A 12,942-nucleotide genomic window follows, 5' to 3' on the forward strand; every position below is an offset into this window, starting at 1 on the left:
TCTCTCTCTGACCCAACCACAATTTCCTCCTAACAGGTTGTATCTGAAAGTGCATGCAGTAAAACAATGTACTTAGAATGTACTTAGAAGTTCCTTTACCCTGCTGATGGTTCTGACCGTTTGTCTTTCTTTGTCCAGTTCTTCCAACCCTAATGCCCGGATGCTGAGAACCTTAAGCTTCCAAACCACTGGGAACAGGCCTGCCATCTTCGCAGACAGGGGAAGTGTGTACACAGGTGTTAGCCAGCTTTGCACAGGTGGTCTTCTTCCGTGTCTACAGCTTTTCTGTATCCTGGATATTAGGAATATATTTCACAAATGAGAGAACCGAGGTTCAAAACCGCCTCTACCCTGGGGAAATGTGTGTGCCTGTGCGTGTGCGTGTGCGTGTGCGTGTGCGTGTGCGTGTGCGTGTGCGTGTGCGTGTGCGTGTGCGTGTGCGTGTGCGTGTGTGTGTGTGTGTGTGTGTGTGTGTGTGTGTATGTGTGTGTGTGTAAGCAGTTTCCTTCCCTGCAGCTCAGGTCCCTGCCTGGAGGTCTGGGTGCGGCTTGTGCCTCCTTGCTTCCTCTCCGGGTCCCAGGGGAGATGTGGCAGAAACTCCTGCCGTGCTGTGCCGAAAGGCTCAGAGCTTCCTTCCGGACCAGACCTGGGTGGGGGAAAAAACATTTTTTTTTCTTCAGTGGCTTTAGGGGTGCCTGCTCTAGGTGGCATACAAGACTCCTGCCACCACCACAGTGAACTTGTGTTTATAGAGCGCGATTCTTAACTCCCGGTACAACGGACTTCCTAGAATTAAGAACCAAAACAGTGGTCCTGGGTAATCCAGAGCTGCAACAGTCGGTCCAGCCACAGGTCAATCTACACATTCACTACTAGAAAGGAGACTCCGTAGCCCTAGTTTTGGGTGCAGAGCTCAGGCGCTGTTGGGTTCCGGGTTTAGGCAGAAGGCGAGCTCCAGGTGTCCTGCTCCCCCTTGGCTTGGCGGGGCAGGTAGCTGGTGAGCCCTGCAGCGGCAGAGCTCCACTTTCGCTACTCCCTCTGGCCATAAACGAATCGGCGTCTCCTTTCAAGGGTCCCGCAGGCCTCTAGCACGTTAACAACGCGCGGTCCTGGTCAGGAATCCGGCAAATCCAAACTACCAGGCGGAGCTGAGGAGGACCTGGAGAGCAGTAACCGAGGTAAAAAGAAATGGGGTCCCTCCAATTCGTTGTAACCGCGCCTAAAGCCACTCTTATTCCTGGCGCCCATTCCCAAAGAATCTGATTCGCCACCATCTGACTACATCTCCAGGCTTGCTACCTGCAGACAACCTGGAGGCTTTCTGCTCTCCTCACCCTCCCCCCCTCCCCCTTGCCAAGGCACCCCAACTTTGTCCAGCTCTCTCACCTGAACCCCCGAAGCGCAGTTTCTTCTTTCTGGACTAAAGCCGAACCTGTCGCTAGTGGAAAGGTCCCCCACCCCCACCCAGCCCAGGCTGCAAGCCGCTTGCTTTACCAGTCCAAAGGTCACCTAAAGTTTGGCTGATAAACAGAATCGGTAGAGAAGATTTGGAGCCCCCCAGCGTGAGTAGAATGGGCTCTGGCAAGTCCCAATCCCGGCCCAAGTCTCTCGCTCCGTTGGACTGTCCCTTAGGTTCTCCCACTTTCTCGGTTTTTCCCCCCTCCCCACCACCATTTGCATCTTGCCGAAAGCTGAGCCCTTCCCACTCATTTGCATATCTTATATGGCCTAATGGTGGAGATCATGGCAAGTTAGAAGTTTTCTGACTCCTCTCGGAGGAGTCTCCGGGACCCCAGAGAGTAACAGGTGTCTGAAAGCTAAAGGGTGGAGGGGTTCCAGGACTTGGAGTTCTCTTGTAAAACTCCCCTCCACCCTCCTCTCTCACACCCACCCATCCCCTCAACCCCTTCTTTTTCCGTCCTTGGAAAATGGTGTCCAAGCTCACGTCGCTCCAGCAAGAACTCCTGAGTGCCCTGCTGAGCTCCGGAGTCACCAAGGAAGTGCTGATCCAGGCCTTGGAGGAGTTACTGCCGTCCCCGAATTTCGGGGTGAAGCTGGAGACACTGCCCCTGTCCCCCGGGAGCGGGGCGGATCTCGACACCAAGCCGGTTTTCCATACTCTCACCAATGGCCACGCCAAGGGCCGCTTGTCTGGGGACGAGGGCTCAGAGGACGGCGACGACTATGACACTCCTCCCATCCTCAAAGAGCTCCAGGCGCTCAACACCGAGGAGGCCGCGGAGCAGCGGGCCGAGGTGGACCGGATGCTCAGGTAGGCAAGCGAGCGAGGTACGCCCTGGAGCCCGAGCAGTCTCTGGAGTCCCCGGCCCCTCACCGGAGGCATGAGGTGTACACTGCTCTCCCCAAGCCCCTTCCCCACGGGAAAAATAGCCCGGGGGCACTCCGCTTCTCTGCTAACTATTGAACCTGGCCCTCCACCGGGCGACCTGGAACCCCCAGGCTTCGTCTGCCTCCACCTATGCGGGCAGCCTGGACCCAGGCACTTTGTTGGTGGTACCCAGTCACGAGAACCGAAGGTGCGGAGCCTTAGGTCACATGACCAGAGGGGCTGGTGGGTGCAGCGAAAAGGCTGCAATTGCCCCCGGACCCACCAAACTTCCCAAACCCCAAGCCACGTATTAATCCCTGCGATCTGCAGTTCTCTGCAAAAGACCTGGCAGCATCAGTGGCCGAGGCCTGGGAAGCAAGTTCTCTGATTGTGTCCTTACAGAGCCAAGTTTAGAATTATAAAGTGGAAAGTTTGTTGTAGGGTCACCAGTGCCGGGCAAAAGAAACCATGAACAAAGGGAGAGAGAATAGGTGCTCCTAAGACCACCATGCCCTTTTGCAGAGGTGGGCGTGTACGCATCTCACTAACGACACCCCAGCAGGCTTAGGGGAGCCCAGGCTGGCTGGCGGTCCCTCCGGTGGCTGGGATCACTTGCCGGTCCTCTCGCCCGGGCCTACGCTTTGACAGCTAGTTACTAATTATCCAAGGAGCCAAGCGGCTCCCTTAGACTGCGCGTCGCTCCGGGGCCACTTGGCTTCAGAAAGGAGCCCCTCGCGTGGCCTCTGACTCTTAAGCCCTGCGGCTTCAAAGTTTCAGAGTTCCGGAGTGACTGTGGCGGCCTCCCTGGCTCGGCTTCCTCTCCTGCAGCGCGCGCTTGGGGTGGGATATGACCTTGCATTTGAATTTGCGCTTTGGGGACCCGGCCGCTCGCCCTCTAGCCAAGGCAATCTGGAGGACTTCTAAAAGTTTTTTGTTTTTTTTGTTTTTTTAACCCCTAAAATGATTTTGCTCTAATTTAAAAGCTTGGGTTTCTTTCGTTGCTGTTTCTCCACGTAGCAATGATTTTTTTTTTCCCCCTCTGGCTGAGTTTAGCGGCCTGGATGGTGTCAGGGGTAGAGGGTACAGACTGAGGTACCGAGCCCCTCGGAAGGTTTGGGACGGCAGGCTGGCAGAAAATTTATCCTGGGGCCTGGCTCAGGGACCCGGCATCCCGTCGCCAGCCCCCTGGGGCCTAGGTCCTTCCTCCTGAGAGCCACTGTCTAGTTCGCCTCGGAGCCGACTTAGGGAAGCCCGGGAGGCCGAGGGCGCCTCTCCACCGTGGTCCCCACCCCGGGCTGGACAGAGCGGAGATGTAACATAAACTGCAGCACGTGGAGTTGGGGTGTTATTAATTTATTCCTATAAATCATCAACAGAAAGTACACAAAACGTGATTAGGTTGAAAAGAGAGGCGGGTTATTCATTGGTGAAGTTGTAAACTCGGCTTAGAAAGGGAAGGAAATCAAAACGCAGGAGGGGGTGCTCGCCGGACACACGCGCGGAGGTACGGGACGCACCCCCAGGTCCCCGCGCTGCTCTGGGAAGCCGACACCCGCAGAGCTCTGCGGGCGCAGAGTCTCTGAGTCGGGGGTCTTAGGACCTGGGCCTTCTTCCCACCCCCAAGCCATGGGGAGCAGAAGGAGAGGAGCCCAGACTCTAGCTGGGGTGAGGACCCAGGGCACACCCTGAAGCTCTGTCCCATTCGCAAGCTGGTGCCGCCTTCCCTCCCCTGGGCCTGGAGCGTCTGACTTTATTAAAGTAATTTTTCAAGAAATTGCTAGCGGCTCGCAGGTCACCGCGCAGCCGACTGCAGGGTACCGGGCACTCTCTTTTGTTTTTCTCTTCCCGCTCCACCCCCTTGTTCCCCTGTAAGTCAGAAAGAAAAGAAAGGTGTGCGGGGGAGGAGGGTCACTCGGTGGCGCGCCTGGTCGCCTTTACCCTGGCTGGAAGAACCTGGCCAGAGTGGAGGGTTGCAAACGGCGGTGTCGCGCGCTCCCCGGCTGCGGGTCGGAGGCTGGTGTGCCCCAGGGGCTTAGGAGACCTGGTGGGCCACCTAGGGACCAAGGCCCCTGGTTCCCCGCGAGCCGGGACCCAGAGAGTCTCTGCTCCTGGGAAGCAAAGTCACCCTTGAGGAAGGAGCGGGCTGGACGTTGTGGCCACTGTGGGTTTGCTTTTGACACCTGCGCTGGCTCTACAAAGGCCGAGCGCTCCTCGCTACAGCGAGTTTCTCCTAGGGAGGAAACTGTATTTCCCAATAACTCTTTACCTGGGCCTCAGAGCTCTCTTCCGTAGGGAATATGCGGGGCATTCTGGGATCCGAGAAGTTTTTTTTTTTTTAGTTTTTCAGGTTTTTTTTTTTTTTTTTTGTTTTTTAAGATATAACTACGCCATCTTAACCCCCAATTCAAATATTTTTAATTCAGGGCCTGAAGGTTTTGTCTCAACGGTTTTTCTTTTGTTTTGTTTTTCTTTTTTCTTAATCATCTCGCTGTTAATTCCCCTTTTCACGGAACCACTCACGTTTAGAACACACTCTTATGCTAGGTTTTTTTTAGGTACGTAGAATAACCGGTAAAGAAGCTAAACAAAGGAAAAATGGCCAAACGATCTGTTAAAGCGATACAGTGGTAATTTTTAAAACCCAAATACTGTTTTCTCTAACTTTTGAAGCTATGGTTCGTATCTGTTAGAAATGTTTTTCCACCCTAAAAATATCTGTGGAAATGTTAACCAACAATGAGCTTTTAGACGATCGCTGTTATTTACGTGGTTATGTTTAAAATGTTGATTGCCGTGTTTTCCTCCTGCTCAGGATGAATTCTCCAGGTCTGACACTGGAACGCAGTTCCTCTGCTTTTTTTCTTACTATTTCATTATGTTGTTCTACTTTCTGGGCCTTAATAAATGCTTGAGGAATTAGTTAATTTATGTACCATTAATGTGAACGTTTACAATTCACAAAAACATCTCATTCGAAAGCCTGGCTTCTCACGAATCCGATAGCAAAGGCTTGCTGAAATAGCCACAATTCAAATGCTATACAATATCTCCCTTGATTGCTGGAGATTTTTAACGCGTTAAACAAACTAATTGATTTTTTTCAGGCACCATTGAAAAAAATAATTGTTTTACCACTGTATCTAATTTGGCCTCAGCTTCAACACCAATTTTTATTGTTTCATCTGAACCCAATTTTCTCTTTGCTTTTTGATGTCTTGTTAAGCTAATATATTGTGTGTATATGTTTGTGTATATTATATATCAACATGTAGTGAAGAATTGTTTCTATAGCTGCATTAAATAACTCATATACATACTTGTATTGTTCCTTTAATACTTTTGATCTGTGCTGTGCCTTATGAGACTTGGTCTCTTATGATTCTTAGAGACTTTCTTAGTCTCTTCATTTCAATGACAGTTCTCATTCTAAGTCACCTATTTAACAAGCAAGAAAAAGTAACAGTGAAGTTAAAACAACATTTTTTTAAAAGCCTGGGAGATACCCTCGTGCCGTGTTTATAATGCAAGCTGTGCTTGCAGTTTTGAGAAACCAGAAGCATGTCTATTCTCAGTCCAAACTTGAAATCAGGGAGAACTGCTACCTCCCAGGTGGCCTCTCTGTATCAGAGAGATGCAATCTTACAGGCAAACAGAGTATTTGGGAGCATTGTCTTACTCCCAATACTGAAATTACTCTTCCTTGATGGGTTTTATTTTAGAGGCGGGGCTGTGGATTATTTTTTAAGCATACCTGCTTTGCAAGTGTCCTGTTCAACTTGAGAGAGCGCATATTTGAGAACGCTTTGCTAAAACTCCAAAAACAATGTAATATTTGATCACAAAAGGAATCACAACTATACAAATGCTTATGAAATATTTCAGTTTGATTGCTGGAGGTTTCTAGATACATCAAACAAAAATAATTTTATTTAATGCCCAGGCAGTCTTTAGAAGACTGACTGTTGCTTGTGTCCCAGGAGGTGTGCACACAGACCTACCCCTGTTTTAACAGACTGGACCTCCTTTTTAGAAGGAGAATAATGTTGGAGAGTTTTTACTAAAACTTTTCAAACAGATTTGGCTCCGTGTAGCAACTCGGGCTCCACGCATCTCAGCTCTCTGGTGAGACTCTTGTCTTTTAGTCTCTTGAAATCCAAGGAGAGTGGAACAAAGCAAGAGTCTTTTCTTCCACGGCTAGGGGATAGGGTCTGGGGAGTGGGCAGTAAGGGCAGGCTTAAAGCCCTTCTTGGAAGGAAAGGCTATATCTGGAGGGCACAAGGTCGGAGGTGCCTACTCCTCTTGCATATAGTTTGCTTTTAGCCCTATACCTCTCGTGAGGCTGGAGTTCCAACAGGTGGGGGAATACTTGAAAATGACTTTTTTGCTCCCAGCAGGTGAATACTTTCCTTTGGGCATTTTGAACCAGCATCCTAAAGATCTGTTTCTCTGTCTAGCGAGGACCCGTGGAGGGCTGCCAAAATGATCAAGGGATACATGCAACAGCACAATATCCCCCAGAGGGAGGTGGTCGATGTCACAGGCCTGAACCAATCCCACCTCTCTCAACACCTCAACAAGGGCACCCCCATGAAGACCCAGAAGAGAGCTGCCCTGTACACTTGGTACGTCAGAAAGCAACGGGAGATCCTCCGACGTAAGTGTTTTAACCTTGCCTCTGCTTCAACCTACAGGGGCTTTTGCCCTCACTCTGACCTCGTGGGCTGCCTTAGTTTCCCCTCCACCAAGAGGCCTCTTAAAGTAGTTGGCAGATAGATACAGTTGCTACACAGTGGCTTATCTTGTATCATTTCTCTCTCCCACAGCCCCTGCTACACAAGTAGTTACACTGAAAAGGCCTTCAGGGTGTGCAGTGTACTCTGCATCTATCTAGTCCTTCTTTCCAACATCCCTTTCATTGTTTCTTGGTTGACATATGAAGACAGTCTGAGTTTCCAAAGAAGAGATTACATGGTGGTCAACAATATAGATTGTCACTGCTGTTATTTTCTTCCCCTCTGGAAAAAGTATAAATAGTTAAAGTGTCTGTACAGAACCTAACCCTGTTCCTTGGAAGTGGGGGTGGGGGTGGGGTGGGGCAGGGGTGGAGGACTGAGTCCAGAAGCAATTTAAAGCAATTGCTCACATTTACCAAGACTAGAATTTGGGCTCAGCTGAGAGTGACTCCACCTAGTGAAGACCTCCTTTCTGTCTGAGGCAGGACACACTTAAGAGTGTATGCACTTAGAGCGCTGACCAATTGGTTTTTGTTGTTGTTTTTTGTTTTGCACGTAATTAATTTCAATGAAATGTTTTTAGTTCAGAAGAAATTATTAAGGAAAAACAGCAAGGGATTCTGAACAATTTTGCAACAAGTTACCTACACACCCCCACACAATCCGTCCCCCTACACTTTGCGTGTTGCACACAGGTTCTTCCACACACTTTCCACACAACTTCCAGATTTACCAGATTACCTTTGAAATGCTACTAGCATGTAAAACTCCGAATCCCTCAGTTATGCCAGCATTGATGCTTATGGGGCGGGGGGGGGGGGGGGGTTACACGATGCAAAGTGACTGGTGCTGGGTCACTGATTCAGCTCACACTGCTTCGCTTCAGGGGGATTTTATTTGTTTGGGTTTCTTTCTTTCTTTCTTTCTTTCTTTGGTGGTTGTTGATGCAGTTTTATGGATTTTTTTCCTTTGGCTTTTGTTTTTTGTTGTTTTTGTTTGTTTGTTTTTGTGTTTGGTTTGGTTTGGTTTGGTTTGGTTTGGTTTGGTTTGGTTTTTTTGTTTGTTTGTTTTGAGACAGGATCTCCCTGTGTAGCCCTGTGCTGGAACCCACTCTGTAGACCAGGCTAGCTTTGAACTTAGACATCCGCCTGCCTCTGCCTTCCAAGTGCTGAGATTAAAGGTGTGCACCTCTATACCCAGTTTATACCCAGGTTATTTCAGTTCTTAACCCAAGGTCTTCCTTCTGTCCCAAGATTCCTTCCATGCAAGAATTCTGAGAAGTCTGGGTCCTTACACAGAGGGGAATTTGAACCTTGAGCTGTTTTTATTTGGAGAGATCATCTCTTGCCATTACACTTGATCTCTTTGGACCCAGCCTGTTCCTCTCTCTCTCTCTCTCTCTCTCTCTCTCTCTCTCTCTCTCTCTCTCTCTCCTTCCCTCCCTCCTCCCCTCTCCTACTTTCTCTCTCTCTCCCCTCCTTCTCCTCCTCTTCCTCCTCCTCCTTCTCTTCTTCCTCTTCCTCTTCCTCTTCCTCTCTCTCTCTCTCTCTCTCTCTCTCTCTCTCTCTCTCTGCTGTGAGCCTCTGTGTCTTTGCCAACACATTCATTTCCATCATTTTCTGGGTAGGAATCTTTTTTTCCTCTTTCTGGGACAGTCACTTTTAAAATTGCTCTTGGATTTTTTGTTTTGTTTTGTTTTTGTTTTCTACACATTGCTCCAAAATGACTGTGACTGTGTTTATTATGTCCGTGGGCAGGAAGGATATCAGTGGAAGGAAAGGTTCAGGACATTTGTCTCTGTCTGAGGTTAACCCTTGAATTGGAACATTATGTGGACAAAGTAGATGACTGTGGAGCTGTTTGCTGTGTAGAGGAATCAATCCTTTAAAGTCTGGGTTGGCTTCCCTCCATTAGGGAGTTGACCTCCTGACATGAAGTTCCTGCATAGCCCAAAAAACATTCTCAGGAGCCCCAGTTTGCAAAGGCCAGATAGCTCCAAGGGAGAACTGGCTCAGAAGTCAGGATGGTATTCACCCAGCAACCCCAGGACAGACAGAGAGACACAGGAGACACTGGGCCGTCTAACAAGACTCAAGTCCCAGAAAGATCCTCAGCATGCTCAAGAAGGGATAATTGACCAAGTGGATGGCAAGCTGCAAGGGACATTTTTGTTCAGTGTTATTATTGTTTGTTACTGGTTTATAGTTACAGGAGACAGAACTTAAGGACAAAAATACTCCCCCTGTAATTAATCATACATACACCTGCCATGTCCCAAGCACTATGCTAGTCTGTGGGGTTCACAGACTTCCACTCTCCTGAACAAGTTGAGAAACCCAAGTAATTCATGAGAGCAGCTTTCCAGGCCCTCTAAAAGGCATGCACTGGGCAGCAGGGCTGCTGCTATAGCACCTGGAGAAATCCTGGAGGACTTACTGGAGGAGGTCACATTTGTAACAAGCCTTAAAGAATAAAGAAAAGACACCCTAGCATGGAACAAAAATTGGGGTGATAAATAAAAGAAAGACCAAAGAAATGAGTTGAGTGGAAATAGAAAGAGGAGATGAAAAATAAAATTATACAAAAAGGTTTCATGAAAAAAAAAAAAAACCGAAACCTAATAAATGGTACTTACTATTCAAGGGCTTGCCTATGCACATAAAACTTTTTTTGTCTAGCTCCTAAGCCCTGGATAAGGCTGCTAAAGTAAATGTTCCAATGTCATTTTTATGGGCATCAAATGTTTTCTGTTGCATATCATTTGAGAGCAAGTGGAGGGAAGTTGGTGGTAGCTGCTGGACTTGTGGTAGTGGAGTTCTTCAAACACTGGGTGTGGCTAGGCCAGGTCCTTTAGGGCTGTAGGCTCTGACTGGTCTACAAATGCTCTGGGTTCCCACCTCCTATAGGCTGCTGTCTCCCCAAAGAGCAGTCCTTGTACTGCGGGATTCATGCGGCAAAAGCATCCTCCACCAAAGTCAGATTTGGGGAGCCTGGGGGTTGTTTTGCAGTAATTTATAAGCTAGTGGTTAGGAGCGTTCAAACGTTCTAGGCTCATCTGACTTTGGATGAGACCCACGGAGACCTCCAGTTGTCTGCTCCTGGGACTCATTCTGGGCTGTGAGAATTAGGTGAAGGGTTAGGTGTAGCGGGTGTTGTGCTGTAGAGATGGACTGTTACCCGTAAGTCTAGTGACACCTGCTCACTTCAAGTGAAAAAAATTCTCAAAAGAATCCCAGACACTTGGGGGTTATCCTCACTGGCTTTGGCTATTATTCATAGGGGATTCTATAGATGCCTTGCAGAGCCCACGGGGCAGGGGCAGGGGTGGGGAGGAGATGAAAAGGAGAAGGAGGAGGAAGAGGAGGAGATATTAGATAGTCCCCTCCCCACTGAATAGGGGACTTCTATCTCTACCTTCACCCTCAAGTAACAGTATTTAAAGAGTTGTTGTAGAGAACAAGCAATATAAAAGGTGAAGAAAACACCTGGAAAAAATATCTGACTGTGGGAGGAGCTATCTGGCTGTGGGAGGAGCTATCTGAGTGTGGGAGGAACTATCTGACTGAGGGAGGAGTTATCTGACTGAGGGAGGAGTGTCATTTTGCACACATTGTCCCAGGGAAGCTGGTGACAGTCTGCTTTTACATTTAGCAGAGGCCATTTCCGGTTTCTAAAAAGACCATGGGCTGCCATGCACACAGAACCCTAGGTGGCCAGAGGACCATCCTAAATCAAAGACTCTAGTGAAAGCAGCCATTTATCCACCTAGGACACTGCTTCTGATTTGGCCATTGGTCACTGGTTAGAAAAAGCCAGCCATACCCACAACTGGGATCTTAAGTTCAGGCTGAGAAACTACCGTTTTCTTGTAATGGGCCAAAATGGAAAGAGAACCCAAGACAGGTCATAAAATCCCAGGTATACAGACTGGAGACACTAGGAAGGGTTTGTGGATGGGGTTCACACGTTAAGTAGTGAGAATCAGTGATCCAGTTGTCTCAGATCGCATTTAAAACTTCTGCCATGTCCAGAGGCATTGCTGGAGTGCTCTGGAGGTTGTGGCTGAACACTGAGAACAACAGGACTGTGAAAGGATACCAAGGTCCAGAACAAGGGCAGCAGGGACTAGGACATGGATGTATGTGTCCTGCACCCTCAGGAACACTGCTCTGTGCACACGTAGGAAGAGAAGAACTTTGCTCCCTTCTTAATAAAGTGGGTACCAAACCTCAATCCAACCATATGAGCCAACATGTGGCCACTGGGCCAGGCTTCTGCCTTTCATTCACTCGATGAGAGTGAGTTGAAGATAGGTCTGCCTGGGCCTGAAAGTCAGACAGGTGTCTCCTGCCTCTCTCCAGCTCCTGTACTGTCGTTCCTGACAAGGTCTTCTGTTTCAGACTCTGTACTTGCCATCTTTCAAATTATGTGGGCAGATCATGAGCCAGCTTCCTCATAAAAGGTTTCCTGGGGCACACCACACACACACACACACACCACACACACACACACACACACACACACACACACACACACACATACATAACACACATATCACATATATTCCACACAAACCATACATATCACACACATACATGCACACACATGGAACACATGTCGCATATATATCATACACACACACATACATACAGATGACGTACATATCACATATATATCACACACAGAGACCCCTTATACAACACACACACATGCACACACATGACACATATATCACCCCCCATACACACACACACTATTGCCTTTATAATCATACCAGAAGTCTAAGAAGCATCTTCTCTTTCAGATACAAAGTTCTAGGTATTTATTTCAAAGCACGATTTTAAAGGTTTGGGGTTTCATGGTTTTCAAAGAACCTAGAATTAGAATGCAGGTAACCACAAGAGGAAGAGTGGAGGCAGGAAGGGTCACACATTCCTCTAAATATGGTGGGTGAGTGTAATATGCACCTTTGAACAATTTCTCCAGCCTGATATTTGACTGGGCTCATCCCCCTGTCATCGAAATACAGGCGTTCAGAGCCAGGAGGTGGTGGCTCGTGTCACTAATCCTAGTTCTCAGGAGGCAGAGACAGGCAGACCTTTGAGTTCGAGGCCAGCCAGATCTACAAAGTGAGTTTCAGGACAGCCAGGGACACACAGGAAACCCTGTCTCAAAATAAATACTTAAATAACAAGCATTTGGGATTCAGAGTGTGACTTCAATGTCAGAAGGTCACCAAGACAAAGGAAAAGAATTAATTTTCTCAAAACATTGACTTGGCGACCTCTGTCCAAGAAAGGAAAGGGTGTCTTTGCTGGGGACACAAGATGAACAGGGAGGGGTCTGTTGTGAGGTGTCCCCCTTTGTATCCCCACATAAAACTGGAGCATACTGTAAAGCTTAACGGAGAGGAATTAAGATGTCTTTGTCCATTGGTCCACCTGTCTGTCTGTCTGTCTGTCTGTCCGTCTGCCTGTCTGTCTATAGCGAGAAGGCTACAGGCTCTATCAAGTCTACTCCTTTCTCTTTTCAGAGTTCAACCAGACAGTCCAGAGCTCTGGAAACATGACAGACAAAAGCAGTCAGGATCAGCTGCTGTTTCTCTTTCCAGAGTTCAGTCAACAGAACCAGGGGCCTGGGCAGTCGGAGGACACCTGCTCCGAGCCCACCAACAAGAAGATGCGCCGCAACCGGTTTAAATGGGGGCCCGCATCCCAGCAAATTTTGTACCAGGCCTACGACCGGCAAAAGAATCCCAGCAAGGAAGAGAGGGAGGCCTTAGTGGAGGAGTGTAACAGGTAATGCCAGGAGCCCCCTGGAGCAGGAAGGCAAAGGTTCAGCCCTTTTGGTCCTGTGCTGTTGGGATATGGATTATCCAGC

General features: G+C 48.5%; 1 protein-coding gene and 1 long non-coding RNA gene across 9 annotated transcripts in view; one reads left to right on the forward strand and one right to left on the reverse strand.

Moving 5' to 3' along the window:
- Positions 1-1,633, reverse strand: part of Gm12576 — a 39,611-nt gene extending 37,978 nt beyond the window's left edge. Inside the window, exons 1-2 of one of the 2 annotated variants that reach the window (XR_388929.3) lie at positions 1,387-1,511; positions 100-1,159 (exon numbers count right to left, since the gene is read on the reverse strand). This is a non-coding gene — a long non-coding RNA (predicted gene 12576). Of the gene's footprint in view, positions 1,160-1,386 lie in introns of both variants that reach the window. The other variant, XR_001780280.2, reaches the window with a different exon arrangement.
- The window catches only part of Hnf1b (HNF1 homeobox B), a 55,709-nt gene continuing 43,855 nt past the window's right edge, over positions 1,089-12,942 (forward strand). Inside the window, exons 1-4 of one of the 7 annotated variants that reach the window (XM_006532794.3) lie at positions 1,089-1,178; positions 1,941-2,272; positions 6,784-6,983; positions 12,596-12,860. In XM_006532794.3, the coding sequence (XP_006532857.1) occupies positions 2,265-2,272; positions 6,784-6,983; positions 12,596-12,860 (473 nt within the window). In that variant the 5' untranslated portion in view covers positions 1,089-1,178; positions 1,941-2,264. The other 6 variants (XM_006532791.4, XM_006532793.4, NM_009330.3 and 3 more) reach the window with 6 other exon arrangements.

This window comes from Mus musculus, chromosome 11 (assembly GCF_000001635.26).
Source record: "Mus musculus strain C57BL/6J chromosome 11, GRCm38.p6 C57BL/6J".
NCBI lineage: Eukaryota > Metazoa > Chordata > Mammalia > Rodentia > Muridae > Mus > Mus musculus.